The sequence below is a fragment of the Camelina sativa genome, chromosome 3 (genome assembly GCF_030686135.1).
Source record: "Camelina sativa cultivar CO46 ecotype springtype chromosome 3, ASM3068613v1".
NCBI lineage: Eukaryota > Viridiplantae > Streptophyta > Magnoliopsida > Brassicales > Brassicaceae > Camelina > Camelina sativa.
In genome coordinates, this window is record NC_141882.1 from 29,355,794 (window position 1) to 29,373,435 (window position 17,642).

Below are 17,642 nucleotides of genomic sequence, written 5' to 3' on the forward strand. Positions count from 1 at the left end.
GTATCTTTTCTAAATATGCATTTTCTTTACATTTAGTACAGAAGATTTTGTCTTCCTCTTCATCACTATCTTCTTCTCAGCCTCTCATTCATGATGTCCAACGGTAGGATTATATCCTTCAAACAGCTATATTTATGGCCCATCTGATCATCTCATATCAATGTTCCGTGTCGTTTAAATATTGCATTAACCATAGTTAAATCATATCGAGAAAACTAGCTTATTAAACATCTTGTAATTGTTTTAGTATAATTTGTTCATCTCAAAAATGTTTCCACAACCATATCGCTGTTCATGTGACAGATACCACGAAAAGTTTCAGAAACAATTAAAGTATACTAGTTTGTTTTAAGTTGGTTGAGCGAGACAAATTTAAGGTTAACACAATTCCCAAAACTCAAAAATCATATAAAGTTTTGTGCCTTTCATGCATAATGAAAAATTCCAAAAAAATGAAAATCTCAAAAAAAAATTATTTGGATTTCTGAAATCTAAGTTGATTGTTTTTATAGGAAACGGCAAGAATTTGTTCTTTCCTTTGGAATTTTACCTTGGAGTCATGATGAGACGATGACGTTTCAATGTAAGACTTTTCAAGAAACTGAACAAACGTAAACTAAATTGCTTACACACTCTATAAAACTAAGTACAGTAACCCCACTTTTACACACACATACACTGCAAAACTTCCACCGTGACAAAAACCAAAGACGACATGGTGGACAAAACATCTTCGCCGGAGTCTGCCACCATCTCCACCAAATCTCCGTCAAACTCCACCGGAAAAATAGAGTGTTCTTTGTTCGACGATGGTTGCATTCTTGACATTGATTATTTCGTTAACACCATCGCCGGAATCAAATCCAAAGGTGTTCGTCCTGATCTCATCGGCTCCATCATCGTTCATTACGCTTCCACGTGGCTCCCTGACCTCTCCGACGTAGTCCAAAACCCTGATGAGTCGCAACCGCAACAGCAATCAGAGAGCTTCTCTGTTACTGCCTTCGTGATGAAGAAACGTTTCTTAGTCGAAACACTAATAGGAATCATCCCACCGGAGAAAGATTCCGTTCCTTGTAACTTCCTCCTTCGTCTTCTCAGAACTGCCAACATGGTCGGAGCAGATTCAAATTACAAGTCGGAGCTCGAGGCTAAGATTTCATGGCAGCTTGACCAAGCTTCCCTCAAAGAGCTAATGATACCTTCGTTTAGTCACACTTGCGGGACATTGCTTGACGTTGAGCTCGTGACTCGGTTGGTTAAGAAATTTACGGGACTAGACAACGAAGGAGTCAAATCTGGTGCTTCCCTAGTTAAAGTGGCCAAGCTTGTGGACTCTTACTTAGCTGAAGCCGCTTTAGATGGCGATTTAAGCCTCCCGGAGTTTATTTCCCTCGCCGAGGCTCTCCCTTACCATGCTCGTGTAAATGAAGATGGGTTATACCGTGCAATCGACACTTATCTCAAGGTAAATATTAAGTTAAATGGGAAGCCTACTCAAAACGAATTGACAATGAGTAGATTGGTCCAATACCACATTTATGATTATGTTGTGGGAATGGGATGTGAGAGTCCTAAGAGTAAAAATGTTAAAAACTTGATTTGTGTTGGGTTTGATTCATAGTAAATTGGTTTTTATTGTTTAGGCACATCCTAAAGTGACAAAGAAAGAAAGGAAGAGACTTTGTGGACTAATAGACAGCAAGAAGCTATCAATGGAGGCATCTCTTCACGCTGCACAGAACGATCGTTTACCGGTTAGAACTATTCTTCAAGTTTTGTTCTCTGAGCAGACAAAGCTGAGTCATCGAAACAACATTGACTGGAGTGGCTCGTCGTTCAGTGGTGTTAGGAGCAGCCCTAACCCTTCTGTTTCACACTACTCAGAGTCTGGTCCTGCGCGGTGCATGTCCAAACGTGAGATAAATGTTCAGCACGCAGAGATAAGAAGGTTGAGAGAGGATATGGCAAACCTGAAAAGTCAGTGTGAAGCGATGCAAACGCAATTACATAAGCTGATTGAGAAGAAAGGTACGTGTACTAGTGGTAAGAAAGGGTTTTTTAGGTGGACGAAGTTGGGATTTAGGAGCGGTTTAAGTGTAAGCGTTGTGGAAAATACAAATGGTGATCAAGAGTTTGGTGGTAATGGAGAAGGTGAAGAGTTTGAGTATGTGACTCAAACTCCTGGTAATATAAAGACAAAGCTTGTTAAAGGAAGAACACCTTCTAGGTGGAGAAATTCTATGTCTTGATGAAAATTAAACAGTCTTTATCGTCTGTAGTTATTTCTATTGTTGTTGTTTTAGTCCTTGTTTGTTAAATCTAACTCTTCGTACATTTTTGTAAGCTCATATAATAAAGTCATATCGATGGCTTGTGGGTCAAGTTTCATAAATGGTTTAATCTTCACTGAAACTCTCTTAGATTCTTGTATATCTATGTAGTTTCTCTGTTATATCATCATCACCTACTAATTTCTTATCTTCGAAACCTAGAGGAGGTTTTCAGAACATTTTCTCTGGTTCTTTCACGGTCTCCAATTTCCCAATGCTGCCTCAGTGGCTGTACGGGCCAAATATTTGGGCCCAAACGACAATATCAGCCCTCAAACTTATTTGTCGTTGAAATAAACCTACTTTTTTGTTTCTTTTCTTTTTTTTGATCAAAGGGCCTAATTGGCTAATTCTTTTAAATTTATGTATGTACGAATGAAATTGGAACTATGGTTCGATAGTTCGAAACAATAAAAGAGTAGAAAAGAAAACTAGAAGTAAAGTCAAGGTCAATGGATCGCACTTAAAACATACATATCCCGTCGAACACGTCTCGTGGTCCTCCATCTTTAAAAGTCAAGTCAACCACTCACTCAACAAATTGAATCAACAACAATTAAAAGTTTTTTTTTTCTTTTCTTTTTAACAACTAAAAATTTAGTGAGAATTTTATTTATTCAAAAACTTTAGGCCCGAATTAGACGTCCAGAAAAGATTTAGTGTCTAACCAATTAGTCGGCATTGTTTCTACCAAAAAAAATTAGTCGGGATTGTTTTCGCATTTTTTCTATTACATAACAAAAAAAATAGAAAAAATGTTAATAATAGAGATTATAAAATTTATTGTACCATTTTTTTTGTTGCTAAAAATAATTTTATATATATTAATCAAATGATGAGCTGATAATCAAACGTCTAAAAAATATATCAATTGGCTAGATAATTTCCATCCGCTTAAACAAATGTATATATTTTTGTGAAACGTTTAAACGAATATTAAAAAATAGAAGATGGTTGATTATAAAAATTATTATTTATATTTATTATATGTAAAAAAAGTAGAGATTTTTTTTGAAAAATAATGGAAATAGATTTCTAAAATTTAATAAAATTATTAGAGATTCAATGCAAAATGTTGGAGTAATATAATAATTTGTTTGACGGGAAAATAAATTTAAGGGAAATAATTGTTCAAATAAACTAAAAGAAAATTCCAAAGACTTTGCTCTGTTCACTGTTCTGCTGCTTAATGCTTTAAACTACTACTGTAATCGTCTCTCTCCACTCTCTCGATCTACATATGATATGAGTCTTCGTCACCAGTGATGTAACTCTTTCACCAAATCGAATAATCACATAGAAACCCATCAACCAATCTTCAATATTCATCTTCTCTTTCAATCAAAGTTTCAATCTTTGTCTTAAAAAACAAATTCAATTGTCGCGACTCGCAAGTTCCTGTCTTTTTTTTTTTTTTCTTTCTCCAGACCAAAGAAGGCTTCCACTGTTCTTGTCAGTATGAAAACGGTAATAAAGCTTCTTCCTTTGATCTCTCTAGCATTTTTTGGGTTCTTCTCTTCTCTTGTAATTGCTTCCTTCTCGGAGTTAGAGTCCGCTCCTGTTTTTGAATCAATCGGCGATGAATCATCATCATCCGCACCTAAGATTAGTTACGACCGGATCAATGAAGTGAAGCGAAAGTGCAAATCTGTTTTATCTTCAGCTTCTGAATTGAAGCTCGAAGACCTCTCTATGGCTCCAAGAAAATCCAAAAAAAGACTTAGTTTCCGATACGGAGATTGGAATCAAGATTCTGGTGATTCTCCGATTCTACCGTTTGATTCGACCAACACACCTAAGAACTCGTCGTCGAAGCCTATGAATCTTGTTTCTTTCTCAGTCACAGATCTAGATCTCCCACATCGAACCAAGAGATACGTAGGCGTCAATGGTGTTTTGCTACTCGCGATCACAATGTTCAACGAGTTGCCAAGCTTGAGATCTTACTATGGGATCCGTGAGTTTGAGTTATGGCCTAGTCACACTCAGCTTAAGATCTCCTTTCAAGGGGTTTATTTTGAGAACAGTGGTGATGATGAGAGAGTTTTGTGTATGCTTGGTGAAACAATGTTGCCTTCTCGTGACGAATCTGAATCTTCTACTGATCCATGGAAATGGGTTAAGGAACATGACACACCTCCGCTGTTACAAGATGATCAGATTCTTCTTCTTCTTCGGTATCCGAAAAGATTCACATTGACTAATAGAGTGATCCGAGGAGAGCTTACAAGTCTAAACCAGAAGCCTAGTCTTAAGTTTTTCGACAAGATCCATCTGTCTTCTCAGCTTGGGAAATCTGTTCGGTACGATTTTGTCTCAAACGATTTGGTATCAAAGGCTTGTGATCCGTATCCTTATAAAAACGAAACCTTTACGAGTTCTGGAAGTGGTATCAATGTCTATGAAGGGAAAGGGTTTTGTGATCTTCTCCAAAGAGTTGCTAACCGCTCGCCTCTCACGGTTGTCCCTAACTGGAAATGTAACGGCACAGATGAGTACTGCCGCAAATTGGGTCCGTTTGCGTCTGATGGTGATATTAAATCAACGGATGGTAGCTTTAAAGATGTGAAGCTGTATATGCAGAACATACATTGTGAGGAAACTGCAGCTCGGTCTGAAACAGATGCTGTTACAAAAGTCTCAGCGGTTTTTCGTGCTGTTCATCCGAATGAGAATCTTTACATTTCAGGGTTGAGGTCAGGGATAGACAATATGACTGTTACAGCTGAAGGGATGTGGAAGCCTTCGAGCGGGCAGTTATGTATGGTTGGTTGCAGGAGTGGTCAGGTAGATGGCTGCAACGCTCGTGTTTGTTTGTATATTCCAACTACCTTTTCGATAAGGCAGCGAAGTATACTCGTTGGAACGTTCTCTTGCTTAAATACCGAAAAGAACTTGACTCCTTCTTTCTTCCCTTTATCCTTTGAGAAGCTTGTGGAGCCTATGGATATGCAAAACTACTTCCAGTCTTCGGATTCGAAACCGTTTTATAGTTACTCGAAGTTAGACAAAGCTGGTGCTATCCTTGAGAGAAACCAAGAGTTCTCTTTCGGAACCATAATCAAGAAGTCGGTAATGTGGTTTCCCAAGTTGGAAGATTCTGATGACTTGCTTACAAGTCTTTCTCATTTAGCTGAGGACTTGACTTTCCATACCCCTGCATTTACTGACAAGCTGGCCTCAGGGACTAACTTCGGCATGGATGTTCTCTCGCTAGGTCCTTTATTCGGACTTTTCTGGCGTACGATGAACGTTTCTATTCCACAACAGACTGCTCCTTACCGCACAAAAGCTGAGTACACTGAGAAACAGCTTCTTCTGAATGTATCAGCTCAAATGTCACTTACAGGGGAAAATTTTGGTAACTTCTCTGTTATTTACTTGGAAGGTCTTTACGATGAGCATGTTGGGAGAATGTATCTTGTTGGATGCAGAGATGTGAGAGCTTCTTGGAAAATCTTGTTCGACAGTGCTGATCTTGAAGCTGGGCTGGATTGTTTGATCGACGTGGTGGTTTCTTATCCACCCATCAAATCACGTTGGTTGGCTGATCCAACTGCTAAGGTTTCTATATCAAGCAAAAGACCAGAAGATGATCCTCTCTATTTTAAACCGGTGAAGCTCAAAACAACTCCTATCTTTTACCGAAGACAACGTGAAGACATTCTTTCTCGTGCAGGCGTTGAAGGGATCTTACGGGTTCTCACCCTTACATTTTCTATCGGTTGCATCACTAGCCAGCTTTTTTACGTCGGTAGCAATACAGACTCGCTTCCTTTTGTTTCGCTTGTAATGCTAGGAGTTCAAGCTCTAGGGTATAGCTTGCCGTTGATCACTGGAGCTGAGGCTCTCTTTAAAAGAAAACAAGCTTCAGCAACAACATATGAAACACCTTCATTTGAGTTACAGAGAAGTCAATGGTTCAATGTGATTGATTACACTGTGAAGCTACTTGTGATGGTTTGCTTCCTACTAACGCTAAGGCTTTGTCAGAAAGTGTGGAGGTCTCGTGCAAGACTGCTCACTCGAACACCTCAAGAACCTCATAAAGTTCCAAGTGATCGTCGTGTACTTCTCATTGCCTTGATCTTACACGCACTAGGATACATACTCGCTTTGATTCTACATCCCGCAAGAACAGATAGATTAGTTGTTGGAAGTTACGCACCTGCTGCTTCAAATTGGTGGCAAACCGAAACAGAGGAGTACATTGGTTTGGTTCAAGATTTCTTCCTGCTCCCTCAGGTTATTGCTAATGTTATGTGGCAGATTGATTCACAGCAGCCACTAAGGAAGCTATACTACTTTGGGATCACTCTTGTCAGGCTTTTCCCTCACGTCTATGACTACATCATTGGTTCTGTTCCTGATCCTTACTTCATGGGAGAAGAACACGAGTTTGTTAATCCGAATTTCGAATTCTTCTCTAAGTTTGGGGATGTCGCGATACCTGTTACCGCGATACTACTTGCTGTCATTGTGTTTGTTCAGCAGAGATGGGACTATGATAAGCTTTCCCAAGCTTTAAGCTTTGGACGGTTTAGGATTCTCCCTTCTCGTTCTGTTAAGTATGAGAGAGTAATGTCTGAATCCGAAATGGTTTCTGGAGTCCGTGTCAATGGAAATCGCAGTGATGATGAATGATTTTTTCCTTCTTGTTTTTGTGTATTAGTTGATGTATGATTACACACCAAGCAATTGATCGTGTCCTTGTTGTGACTTAACGTCCAAGTTTGTATATATGTTTTCCAGAGTAAGATTACACTTATTTTTGTCGCTTTAAGATTATTACATTTTCACAATATGAAGCTTTAGATAGTGGATAGTGGATACATTACATAATAGAAGCGAATCAAATACCACAATAGGCTTTGATGGGACACTCTGATTTGTAACCTGTGTCGGTACGGTAGAATCGAAGAAGACCGAGATGATCAAATGGCTTATACATGAGAGGATGTTGATGATCAATAAGCTCTTCTGGTACTTGAAGTGTTCCATTGTTGAACGCAAACATCGCAAGAGAGTATCTGTCTGTTTCACCACTCACTCGAACTTGGTGTCGTGGAGACCAAATCCTATCGTTGCTCCATGCCTAAAGGTATATATATAGACACTTAATTAATTAGTTCAAGTTATATTTGTCTGAATTAGTCGATTGTAATTTTTATAACCGAACTTTACCTGAAGTGCATCGCCTGCGAATAGATTTATATTGATTCGCTCTCCTTCTCTAGTTTCCATTTCAAGCCCATTGACTTGGTCCTGGTGAAGTATTGTTGTAAAACTCTTGTCAGTATGTGTAACAAATCCTAAAGTAGGGTTTTCAGTGTTAGGTGCACAATTCTTCAGCATGCGGAGAAGGTAAGTGGTTGATTCGATGTATGGATTGCAGTACTTCTCGACGTTATAGCTCTCGAAAACCATCTGAATCACCATTTGATCAAGATTGGCTGCAAACTCCGCATACTTGTGCAAACATTCACTAACACAAACCAAGCAAAGTTGAACGTTTAAATATCAGAAAACAATAGGTGAGGATTTTAAAATGAATCGGATCCTTTAATTAGTACATACCTAAAATGTTCATTTCCTTGCGGCCACATCAAACCTGTGAAGCTTCTGGTTGCTTCTAACGAAGTGGCATTATCAATGCCAAGACTTTCATGAAGAGGCAGAGCTGGATTCTGACCAACGTAGCCTCTTAAGGGCTTATCGTATTTGTTCACCATTTTGGTATGGGTCGGAAGATCAAACAAGTCGACCAAAGAACCAAAGACTTGATCAAGAAGATCTAACGGAGTCTTGTTTTGAAGATCTATGATGAAACATCCATATTCTTCAAGTGCTTGCGTGATGTTCTTACTTGTTGATTCCCAATATTTCGTGCCTGATTTCAAATCTTCTCTTGAGAAATCTAAGGTGGGAATTTTACAAGACATGTTTGTTAGAACATTTTTTTTCAAGATATTGGTGGATCATTTCTTATTGTTTATATAATGTTAAACTACTAGGTTTTAACCCGTGGTACACTGCGAGACTATGTTTTTATAATCAAAAATTAAATAAAAATTTATGTTGTATTTGTTTGTTATTTTTGGTAGTATTTCATATGTCCTATAAAATTTATACAGTTTTAATTTTGGATAAATATCTTTTTTCTACTTTAGAATAGTTTTATATTATGTTTTGGTTGAAATATGTGTTTAACATTTATAATTATAGTTTTACTGTTTTAGTTTTGCAAATAAATTTATTAGATGTAAGAAAATTTAAATTTATGCTAATATCGTTCCAAAACCGTCCCGCTATATAACCCGTCCCATACTATGGGACCCATAGTATATATTTTAAAAATATAATAAAATATTATATGTGGTATATGGTATAATTAAACACTTTGACTAAAAATGAATTAAACATAAATTGTCCTAGGAGGTTTTAAAATATTTTTGAAGTATTATATAAAATTCTAATATAGAAATGTTACTTACTATAGTTGTAAAGGAATCAAAAACCAATTCAAATCTACGATTATTTAAAATTAAGAATTATAACTATTACAAAAAAAAAGAAAAAAAACGAGTATAATCAATGAGAATTAGAAAAAGAAACATAAGCATAACAAAAACAACCGGAAAACCTAGGGTCTAAATGGTAACCGCAGTTGGGGCGGACAAATCCGACTGCGGACCAGACCGCCCTGTTTTAGTGTGGATAACAAACCATTGCGGTCCAACTATATTTGTAAGCAAAAGCGGTCTGTAGTTAGTCCGCTGCGGTTTTGTCTCTATTTATTTTGGACCGCACCACTGCGGACTAAAATTAATGAATGGTAAATAAAAAGCGGTTTAATCCGGAGATGAATTTGTCCGCCTTGACCGCTGCAACCATTCACACCCCTAATGTTTCTCTGCTTTTGTATTCATCATATTGTTTATATATATATATATATATATATATTATAAACAATACCATTTTAAAAACTATTAAAGCTTCACACATATATGAAAGAAATAAAAAGAATCAAATCTGAGAAAAAAAAAACTGATGTCCGAGTGAATCATAGTTTTATTGAAAAACGTTTTAACGATAATAGAAGGTGAACTCTATATTGCTAAGATGAATACAATAGTTGTTCTATTTACAATTTATTTATAGAGGTAATTATGGTTAGGAGAATAAATCTTGGTGAGCAAGTCAGAATATTAAAGATCTTTTTATCATATATTCTCGATCAGAAATCTAGAGAGTTGGTAGAGATATTTTGTAGTATTTAAATAAAATTTTAAATAAGTTAAATTTAAGGGTAAAATACAAAATGTATTTGAAAAATGTATATATAGATTGTGGATGGAAATATTCTCTGAGATGAAAATGGATTGAGGTGTTCCTTACAAGACAAATCTTGAAGGCATCTTGCTTCTTAGGTTTCAATTATTCGTTTTAGAATGAAAACAAAATGTTTCTTTAGTAATTTTCCTAAAGTCACCGGTTCTATAGACCACACTATGTAGTAGTGATATTACAAGTCACCTAATCCATGGACCACATTATAAACTATGTTATCGAGTCGGGATTACAGTTGCGATTTTTTTTCCAATCCATGGACCATATTATAAACCACTATGTGCAGAATAAATCCATTAAAACAAAATTTATATGAATAAAATTATTATCTGAAATCTAGGATCCGTAGTCAACATAGATGGTTTAATACTTATAATTTATCTAATTCAAATGTTTATATCATTTGTGTGGTTTCAATGGATTCCTAAATACTTATACGTATAAGGAAAAAGCAATATTCTTAAATTTAAATTTCTACGTGTTAGAAAAAAGACAATATAAATTACGAATGAATAATCAGAAATGGGATTTATAAGTATTTAATATTATTTAATTAATAGTTGGTATTTACTAATAATCAACAATTACTTAATGTATATTTGTATGGACTTTATTTTAATATAACAGAAAAATTATTAATTTAAAAAAAATAAATCAATTTGTTATTTTTAAAGAAATAAAATATACATTCAAATTAAATGGCTATAATTTTTGATATTTTAATGAATATATTTTTGGTATGTAAATGTAAATATATGAGTACTAATATTTTTAATAATTTAATTAGATATTAGATTTTATAATACTAATTTTGAAATAATTATAAACGTAGATGTTAAAAAAAGAGGTGCATGTTGTTAAAATTTGGAAAATAAAAAATAAATTTAATTTATTATAAGAATTTTGAATAAAACTTATAATGACATGGATGTAATTAGTTATTAACTAAAGAGGATTATTTGCTAAAATGTGTTTTGAGATATTTGGTGACAACACCTCAACATATTTTTAAGAATGTTTCTCTATTAATATATAGAGGATTAAATTAATATATGTAACATCCGCGAACCGAAATTCCGGTTTAGGGATTGCATCGGTCGATGCAAGGTCGATTCTGTGCGTGCGAGTTTAAGTTAAACGCTGCGTTTTGGGTAAAGGAAAACCCTTAACTCGAGTTTGTGTCTCATTAGTCGTGTTTAGCCGCTTTTGAGAGGAAAGAAAAGAGAGAAAATGTTCCCTAAGTGTTCTTGAGTGTTCTTGGTGATTTCTGGTGATTGGAGGCGTTTCCTGTGGAGATCCGTAGCTGAGGTCGTTGTAGGAGCTTCCTAGGAGCGTGTTCTTGCTTGTTTAATGTTCAGAATCTTCTTGGCAAAGGTAAGTGCATGACCATGACTTATCTTAGCTGGAGATTTCTCTGATCTGCTTGTTGTGTGTTGTTAGAACGTTATTTGGGACATTGGGAAGCTTTCTTGTGGCTTGAGATCGAGTTTTTTTTTTGTGGTTGTAGGAACGAAGATCCGGCGAGAAGCTTCGAGGAAAACGATGCTCGGCATATGCATCGGTCGATGCACTTTGTGCGTCGGTCGATGCAAGTGTGAGGACGACGCGTGAAACCTTAGGGTTTTCGTGCTATGTCGAGCATGCGTTGGTCGATGCAATGGGAGTATCGGTCGATGCAAGTGACCCTTGCATCGGTCGATGCATGTCATGCGTTGTTCGACGCAACCCCCAACTGGTGTCGGTCGATGCATGCTTGGTGTCGGTCGATGCAGAGTCCTGGTTTGTTATTGTTGATTGTTGATTGTTGGTTGATGGTTAGAGATGTCTCTATTGCTTGTGTGTATAGCCCAGTAGATGGGAGGATTGTCTTACTGAGTGTTTATAAAATACTCATACATTGCAATTTGTGTTTGTGGTGCAGGTAAAGGCAAAGTGTGATCGTGGAATCAAGGCAATGAAGAGGAGGATGTTCTAGGGACTCGATTGGTTGTTGTCTGGCAGTGCTAGGTTGCTAGAGTTAGGTCATTAGAAACATTGCTAGGTTGCTGGTTCTATGTCTCCTGTTAGTTGAATATTGGTTATTGTTTATGTTCTTATATTGGCTTATTATTGGATATTTTATTGGATATTGGTATTGGTTATTTCCGCTATTGGTTGTGGTTGTGGTTATGTGGCTAGTGGGTATGAGACCACTAGCTGTAGTTTATTAATATTTATTATTATAAAAAAAATGGGTCAGGTCGTTTCAGTTTGGTATCAGAGCCCTTACTATTATAGGTTTGGGTTCACTAGGTTTTTGTTGTGATGTTTGGGATTGCATGTCTTGATTGATTATGTGAGTTAGTCAATTGTGTGTGTGGCATGGAGTCCTAAAACATCCTCTTCGAGCCTACAATGTGATTCCACGGTGAGTCTATGATTTTTTTTGTGGAATGTTAATTGCGTGCTTAGCCTTCTGTTCATGGTTGATGTATTGTATTTTTGGTGTCTTTTGTCCTTCATTTACTATTCGTTTTGAGTCATTTGTCGCATCTTTGTCCGTCTTTTGTGTCTTTTTGGTCTTTTCTTGAGTTGTGATTAGGTTTGGAGACAATGTGCTAGATTTGGAGACTTTTGGTTGGATTCGAGCTTAATTGGAATAAAGAAGCAGGAAGTGACTTTTGGATATCTTCAAGTTGAACTGAAGCATGAAGTCTGGTGAAGTCTATAGACAAGTCTGGGAAAGTCTAGTAAAGTCTGTAGACAAGTTTGTTAAAGTCTGGAGAGGTCTGGTGAAGTCTGGTGAAGTTTGAAGTCAAATCTGGTGAAGTTTGAAGTCAAGTCTGGTGAAGTCTGGTGAAGTTTGAAGTCAAGTCTAGTCAGGTATGGTGAAGTCTGGTGAAATTTATTCTCAAGTCTATTGAAGTCTGATAAAATCTGTTTTGACTACAATCCAGACACTTATTTCCTTTTTCTAAATTTTTCTATTCTCATTTTTTTATTTTAATAAGGGTATAAATACCCCCAAAACCTAATTAGCAGGGGGATGCATATTCTATTTTTCTGAGTTTTTCTGCAACTGGAGACTTTTGTAAGCCATTCTGGAGATTAGAGATTCATCCTCTTTAACAATTTGGAGAAGATTTCTAAACTCTTTCCTCATTTTATTTCATCAATTTAATTATGTCTTCTTCATCTATTTGTGTTGTTGCTTTCAATATGTGTGAGTAGTCACCTAATTGGGTTTTAGGGTTCTAAGTAGGGGATCAAATGATTTAATGGTTTAATTGTTGCTTGGGAATTCTATTTTCTTTGTGGTTCTTTGATTCATATGCTCTTAATGCTAGAATAGGACTGATCACCTTGTTCTAGATTCTAGGTCTTCCTACGCATCACAAGTGTTCGATAGAATGCCTAAACCAATATGAATTGAGCAATATTTCTCTAACCTGCGAAAGTTGATGTTAGGGGATATTGTGAACTTAGTGAACTTGTTTGATAATGCAAATTTGATTAGGAGATTACAAATGAAAGTTTAGTAATTGAGTAGTCAACTTTAGTGATTAATACCTTGAAAGAGGGTTAGTCAAATCTTGTGTTCATGTTCAAGAATGGTTCTTAACTATTGAATTCCTTGTTTCATTTCCCCGTTGGTCATTGATCTCTGAAATACCCTATAACCCAATTTTTTAATCCCATAAGTTAAATCGTTTTATTTATTGCATTTTTATTAACAATTTCTGAATCCAAACAAACAAACTTTCGTTCGCTTTAGCTATTTACAAGTCTCGCAAATCTTTAGTGTACCATTGGTCCTTGTCGATTCGACCCCGCATATATTGCCTTGCGGTTAAGTGTATCGGGTAAAAACTCGACCAAATCAATGGTAGTGCAGATGGCTAGAGAGGGTGCTGTTGCTGGTCGTGGTCATGGACGCGGACGTGGTCATGGACGCGGACGTGGTCATGTTAGGGGCAGAGCTCCAGTGGTTAGTGAAACTGAGGTCAGAGTGTGACATCAGAGGGTGTTGGCGAGTCGCAGGGTGTCCAGGGAGATTCCATGAGTATGGACAGAGGGGGCAGTGTTGATACTCCAGTAGCCGGTGATGTTAGGGCCCGGGTGTGGTAGTCCTGGGTGTCAACCTTGCGGGTTTGCTGACACAGTTGTTAGCGCGGTTACCGGGTGTGGTACCGGCTCAGGCACCAGGAGTGCCGCCAATGGCGGCAGGGGTGCAGCAACCAGTGGCTGCGGATGTAGGGGTTCATTCTCGTTATGTCAGCATGTTGAGAGAGATGAGCCGTATTGGTACCGAGCGGTTTTTGGGAGGTACTGATCCTATTGTTGCAGATGCCTGGAGGACGAGTGTGGAACGTAACTTCCATACTCTGAGTTGTTCTGAGGAGTTTTGGTGGACATTGGGGTCCACCATTTGACTGGTGATGCTCAGTTGTGATGGAGTGATGTGGCTGCTAGGAGAGTGCAGAGGGAGATGTCATGTCTTGGAGTTCAACCGCAAGTATTTTCCTAGAGAAGCACTAGATAGGTTGGAGGTGCAGTTCCTTCAGCTAGCTCAGGGGACTTGGTCAGTGCGAGAGCTTGACTTGGAGTTCAGTCGACTTCTGAGGTATGGGGGTCGGGATATGGAGTATGAGGAGGCTCAGATCAAGAGGTTTTTGAGGGCCCTACGTGATGATTTGAGGGTTTACTGTAGAGGGGAGAGTTATGCTACGCGTGTAGAGCTTGTTGAGACTGCAACAAGGATCGTGCGTAGGGAACCAAGAGGAGATAGGAGGCTATGCAGAGGCCGGGTGGTCCGAGTTGCTTCGGGTGTGGGGGCAAGGATCACAAGATTGCTAGCTTTTCTAAGAGGAGTGCTCCGTTGGCAGCAGCTCGTGTATGCTATCATTGTAGGTTGCCAGGGCACATCAGGCCCTTGTGTCCCAAGTTGCAGCCGATAGCAGTGGCAGCGTTGCAGCAGGTGCAGCCGGGAGGGCAGCAGGTGGCACGGATTGAGCAGGCGCCACAGGTTTACACAATTGCAGAGACTGGTGGAACCAGTGCCGGGGCGATCAAATGTATAATTTCTGGTACTCTGTCTTTGTGAATTCTTAGTAAGTTCAGATTTTATGTTGTCCTGTGATAAAGTGTTAGATTCTCAATACATGATGTTTGTGTAGGGACCTTGTTGGTGGGAGGGTTTAAGTCACATGTTATGTTAGAATTTGGAGCTACTCATAGCTTCATTACCCCGGAGTGTGCAGAGAGTGCGGTTATCATGGGAGATCCTAGAGAAAGTGCAGGAGTTGTCAAAGTTGCTGGAGGCAAGTTTCTGAGAGTGATTGGTCGAGTGAGGGGTATCGATATTTAGATCGTGGGAGAGTCTTGGCCTGCGGATTTTCTTATCCGCCCACTAGAGTTGTATGACGTTTTCTTGGGGATGGACTGGTTGCATCGGGATATGGTTCATCTGGATTGTTATCGGGGTAGAGTGGAGTTTGAGCGCTCAGGAGAGAAGTTGGTTTTTCAGGGGATTAGCCCGACTTCGGGGAGTCTCATGATCTCGGCCATTCAGGCTGGGAAGATGATCGAGAAGGGCCGTGAGGCTTATTTGGTTACTATATCTATGCCACAGTCAGTGGGGAAGTCTACGGTTAGCGGTATTCAGGTTGTGGAGGAGTTTGAGGATGTGTTCCAGTCATTGCAGGGATTACTACCTTCTCGGTCTGATCCTTTTATGATTGAACTGGAACCAGGGACGACACCGTTATCTAAGGCTCCTTACAGGATGGCTCCAGCAGAGATGGCAGAACTGAAGAAGCAGCTAGAAGATTTGTTGAACAAGGGATTCATCCGTCCTAGTGTATCACCATGGGGAACGCCGATGTTATTCGTTAAGAAAAATGATGAGAGTTTTCGCTTGTGTATTGATTACATGGTTCTCAACCGGGTCACTGTGAAGAACAAGTACCCTCTTCCGAGGATCGATGAGTTGTTGGATCAGTCGAAAGGTGCTACTTGGTTCTCTAAGATAGATCTAGCGTCGGGTTATCATCAGATTACGATAGATGAGACAGATGTGAGGAAGACTGCTTTCAAGACGAGGTATGTGCATTTTGAGTTTGTGGTGATGCCGTTTGGGTTGACTAACGCACCAGCAGCGTATGAAATCGATGAACAGCGTGTTTCAGGAGTTTCTGGATGTGTTTGTCATCATTTTCATCGACAACATCCTGGTTTATTCTAAGAGTCCTGAAGAGCATGCAATGCATTTGACAACAGTTCTGGAGAAGTTGCGAGAGCAGTAGTTGTTTGCTAAGTTGAGCAAGTGTAGTTTCTGGCAGTGGGAGATGGGTTTTCTGGGTCACATTGTGTCTGTAGATAGGGTTTCTGTGGATCCAGAGAAGATTCAGGCTATCAGAGATTGGCCTAGACCGCAAAATGCCACATAAATAAGGAGTTTTCTTGGGTTTGGAAGGTTACTACAGGAGGTTTGTGCAGGGGTTTGCGAGTAGAGCACGTCCAATGACTAAGTTGACAGGGAAGGATGTTCCTTTTGTCTGGTAACAGGAGTGCGAGGAGGGCTTTGCAAGCCTGAAGGAGATGTTGACTACCGCTCCAGTGTTGGCTTTGCCTGAGCAGGGAGAACCCTATGTGGTTTACACAGATGCATCCAGAGTTGGTTTGGGGTGTGTGTTGATGCAGCATGGGAAGGTGATTTCCTATGCTTTGTGGCAGTTGCGGAAGCATGAGTACAATTATCCTACTCCTGACTTTGAGATGAGTGCTGTAGTTTTTGCCCTAAAGATTTGGAGATCTTATCTGTATGTTGCAAAGATACAGGTGTTTACAGATCATAAGAGCCTGAAGTATATATTCACTCAGCCCGAGCTGAATTTGAAGCAGAGGCGGTGGATGGAGCTGGTGGCGGATTATGATTTGGAGATAGCCTATCACCCTGGTAAGGCTAACTTGGTTGCTGATGCCTTGAGTCGGAAGCGGCTTCGGCTCAGGAGCAAAATATGGAGTCTATGGTAGGAAAGATCAGTGCTTTGAGTCTATGTGTTGTGTCACATGAGCCGTTGGGTTTGGTGGCAGTCGATAGAGCATATCTGTTGAGCAGAGTTCGGTTGGCTCAGGAGAAGGATTTGGGGCTGGTGAATGCCTCAAAGAATGTGGATTCAGAGTATCATGTTTCGGCTAATGACACTATTTTGGTTCATTGACGGATTTGTGTGCCTAAGGATGAAGAGTTGAGGTAGAAGATCCTGAGAGAGGCTCATGCGAGCATGTTCTTTATTCATCCAGGAGCGACTAAGATGTACCGTGATCTCAAGAGGTACTATCACTGGGTTGGGATGAAGAAGGACGTGGCTAGTTGGGTTGCGAGGTGCGATGTGTGTCAGTTGGTGAAAGCTGAGCATCAGGTACCAGGTGGATTGCTGAAGAGTGTTCCCATTCGAGAGTGGAAGTGGGATACGGTTACTATAGACTTCGTGGTGGGTTTGCCAGTGTCCAGGACGTTTGATGCTATTTGGGTCATTGTAGATCGGTTGACTAAGTCAGCACATTTTCTGGCCATTAATAAGACTGATGGAGCAGCGGTCTTGGCTAAGAAGTATGTGAATGAGATAGTCAGGTTGCATGGTGTGCCAGCGAGCATTGTGTCTTATAGGGATTACAAAGTTCACTTCAGTGTTCTGGAGGGCATTTCAGGCAGAGATGGGCACTAAGATGCATATGAGTACAATGTATCATGCCCAGACAGAAGGACAGTCAGAGAGGACGATCCAGACGTTGGAGGATTTGCTGAGGATGAGTGTGCTGGATTGGGGTGGCCATTGGGCATATCACCTGAGCTTGGTAGAGTTTGCTTAGACGAGTTGGACCAGTGGCATATAGACTGGAGTTACCTGAGGTTATGCGAGCATTCCATAAGGTTTTCCATGTGTCTATGTTGCGGAAGTGTCTCCGTGAGGATGA

General features: G+C 39.2%; 3 protein-coding genes across 4 annotated transcripts in view; 2 read left to right on the plus strand and 1 right to left on the minus strand.

The window, feature by feature from the left end:
• The window catches only part of LOC104744106 (putative 2-oxoglutarate-dependent dioxygenase AOP1), a 32,284-nt gene extending 22,821 nt beyond the window's left edge, over positions 1–9,463 (minus strand). The window contains exons 1-3 of one of the 2 annotated variants that reach the window (XM_087507048.1): positions 7,911–9,463; positions 7,518–7,818; positions 7,050–7,428 (exon numbers count right to left, since the gene is read on the minus strand). In XM_087507048.1, the coding sequence (XP_087363174.1) occupies positions 7,186–7,428; positions 7,518–7,818; positions 7,911–8,275 (909 nt within the window). In that variant the 5' untranslated portion in view covers positions 8,276–9,463 and the 3' untranslated portion in view covers positions 7,050–7,185. Of the gene's footprint in view, positions 1–7,049; positions 7,429–7,517; positions 7,819–7,910 lie in introns of those variants that run through there. The other variant, XM_087507047.1, reaches the window with a different exon arrangement.
• On the plus strand, positions 206–2,415 carry LOC104778201 (root phototropism protein 3-like). Its single transcript, XM_010502591.3, has 3 exons — positions 206–377; positions 513–1,468; positions 1,647–2,415. The coding sequence occupies exons 2-3, from the start codon at positions 716–718 to the stop codon at positions 2,250–2,252; spliced, it is 1,359 nt and encodes a 452-aa protein (XP_010500893.2). The 5' UTR covers positions 206–377; positions 513–715; the 3' UTR covers positions 2,253–2,415.
• LOC109132300 (uncharacterized) lies at positions 3,450–7,135 on the plus strand. The gene has a single exon (XM_087507046.1). It carries the CDS (start codon positions 3,792–3,794, stop codon positions 6,975–6,977), a length of 3,186 nt encoding a protein of 1,061 aa, XP_087363172.1. The 5' UTR covers positions 3,450–3,791; the 3' UTR covers positions 6,978–7,135.
• Positions 9,464–17,642: the final 8,179 nt, after the last annotated feature.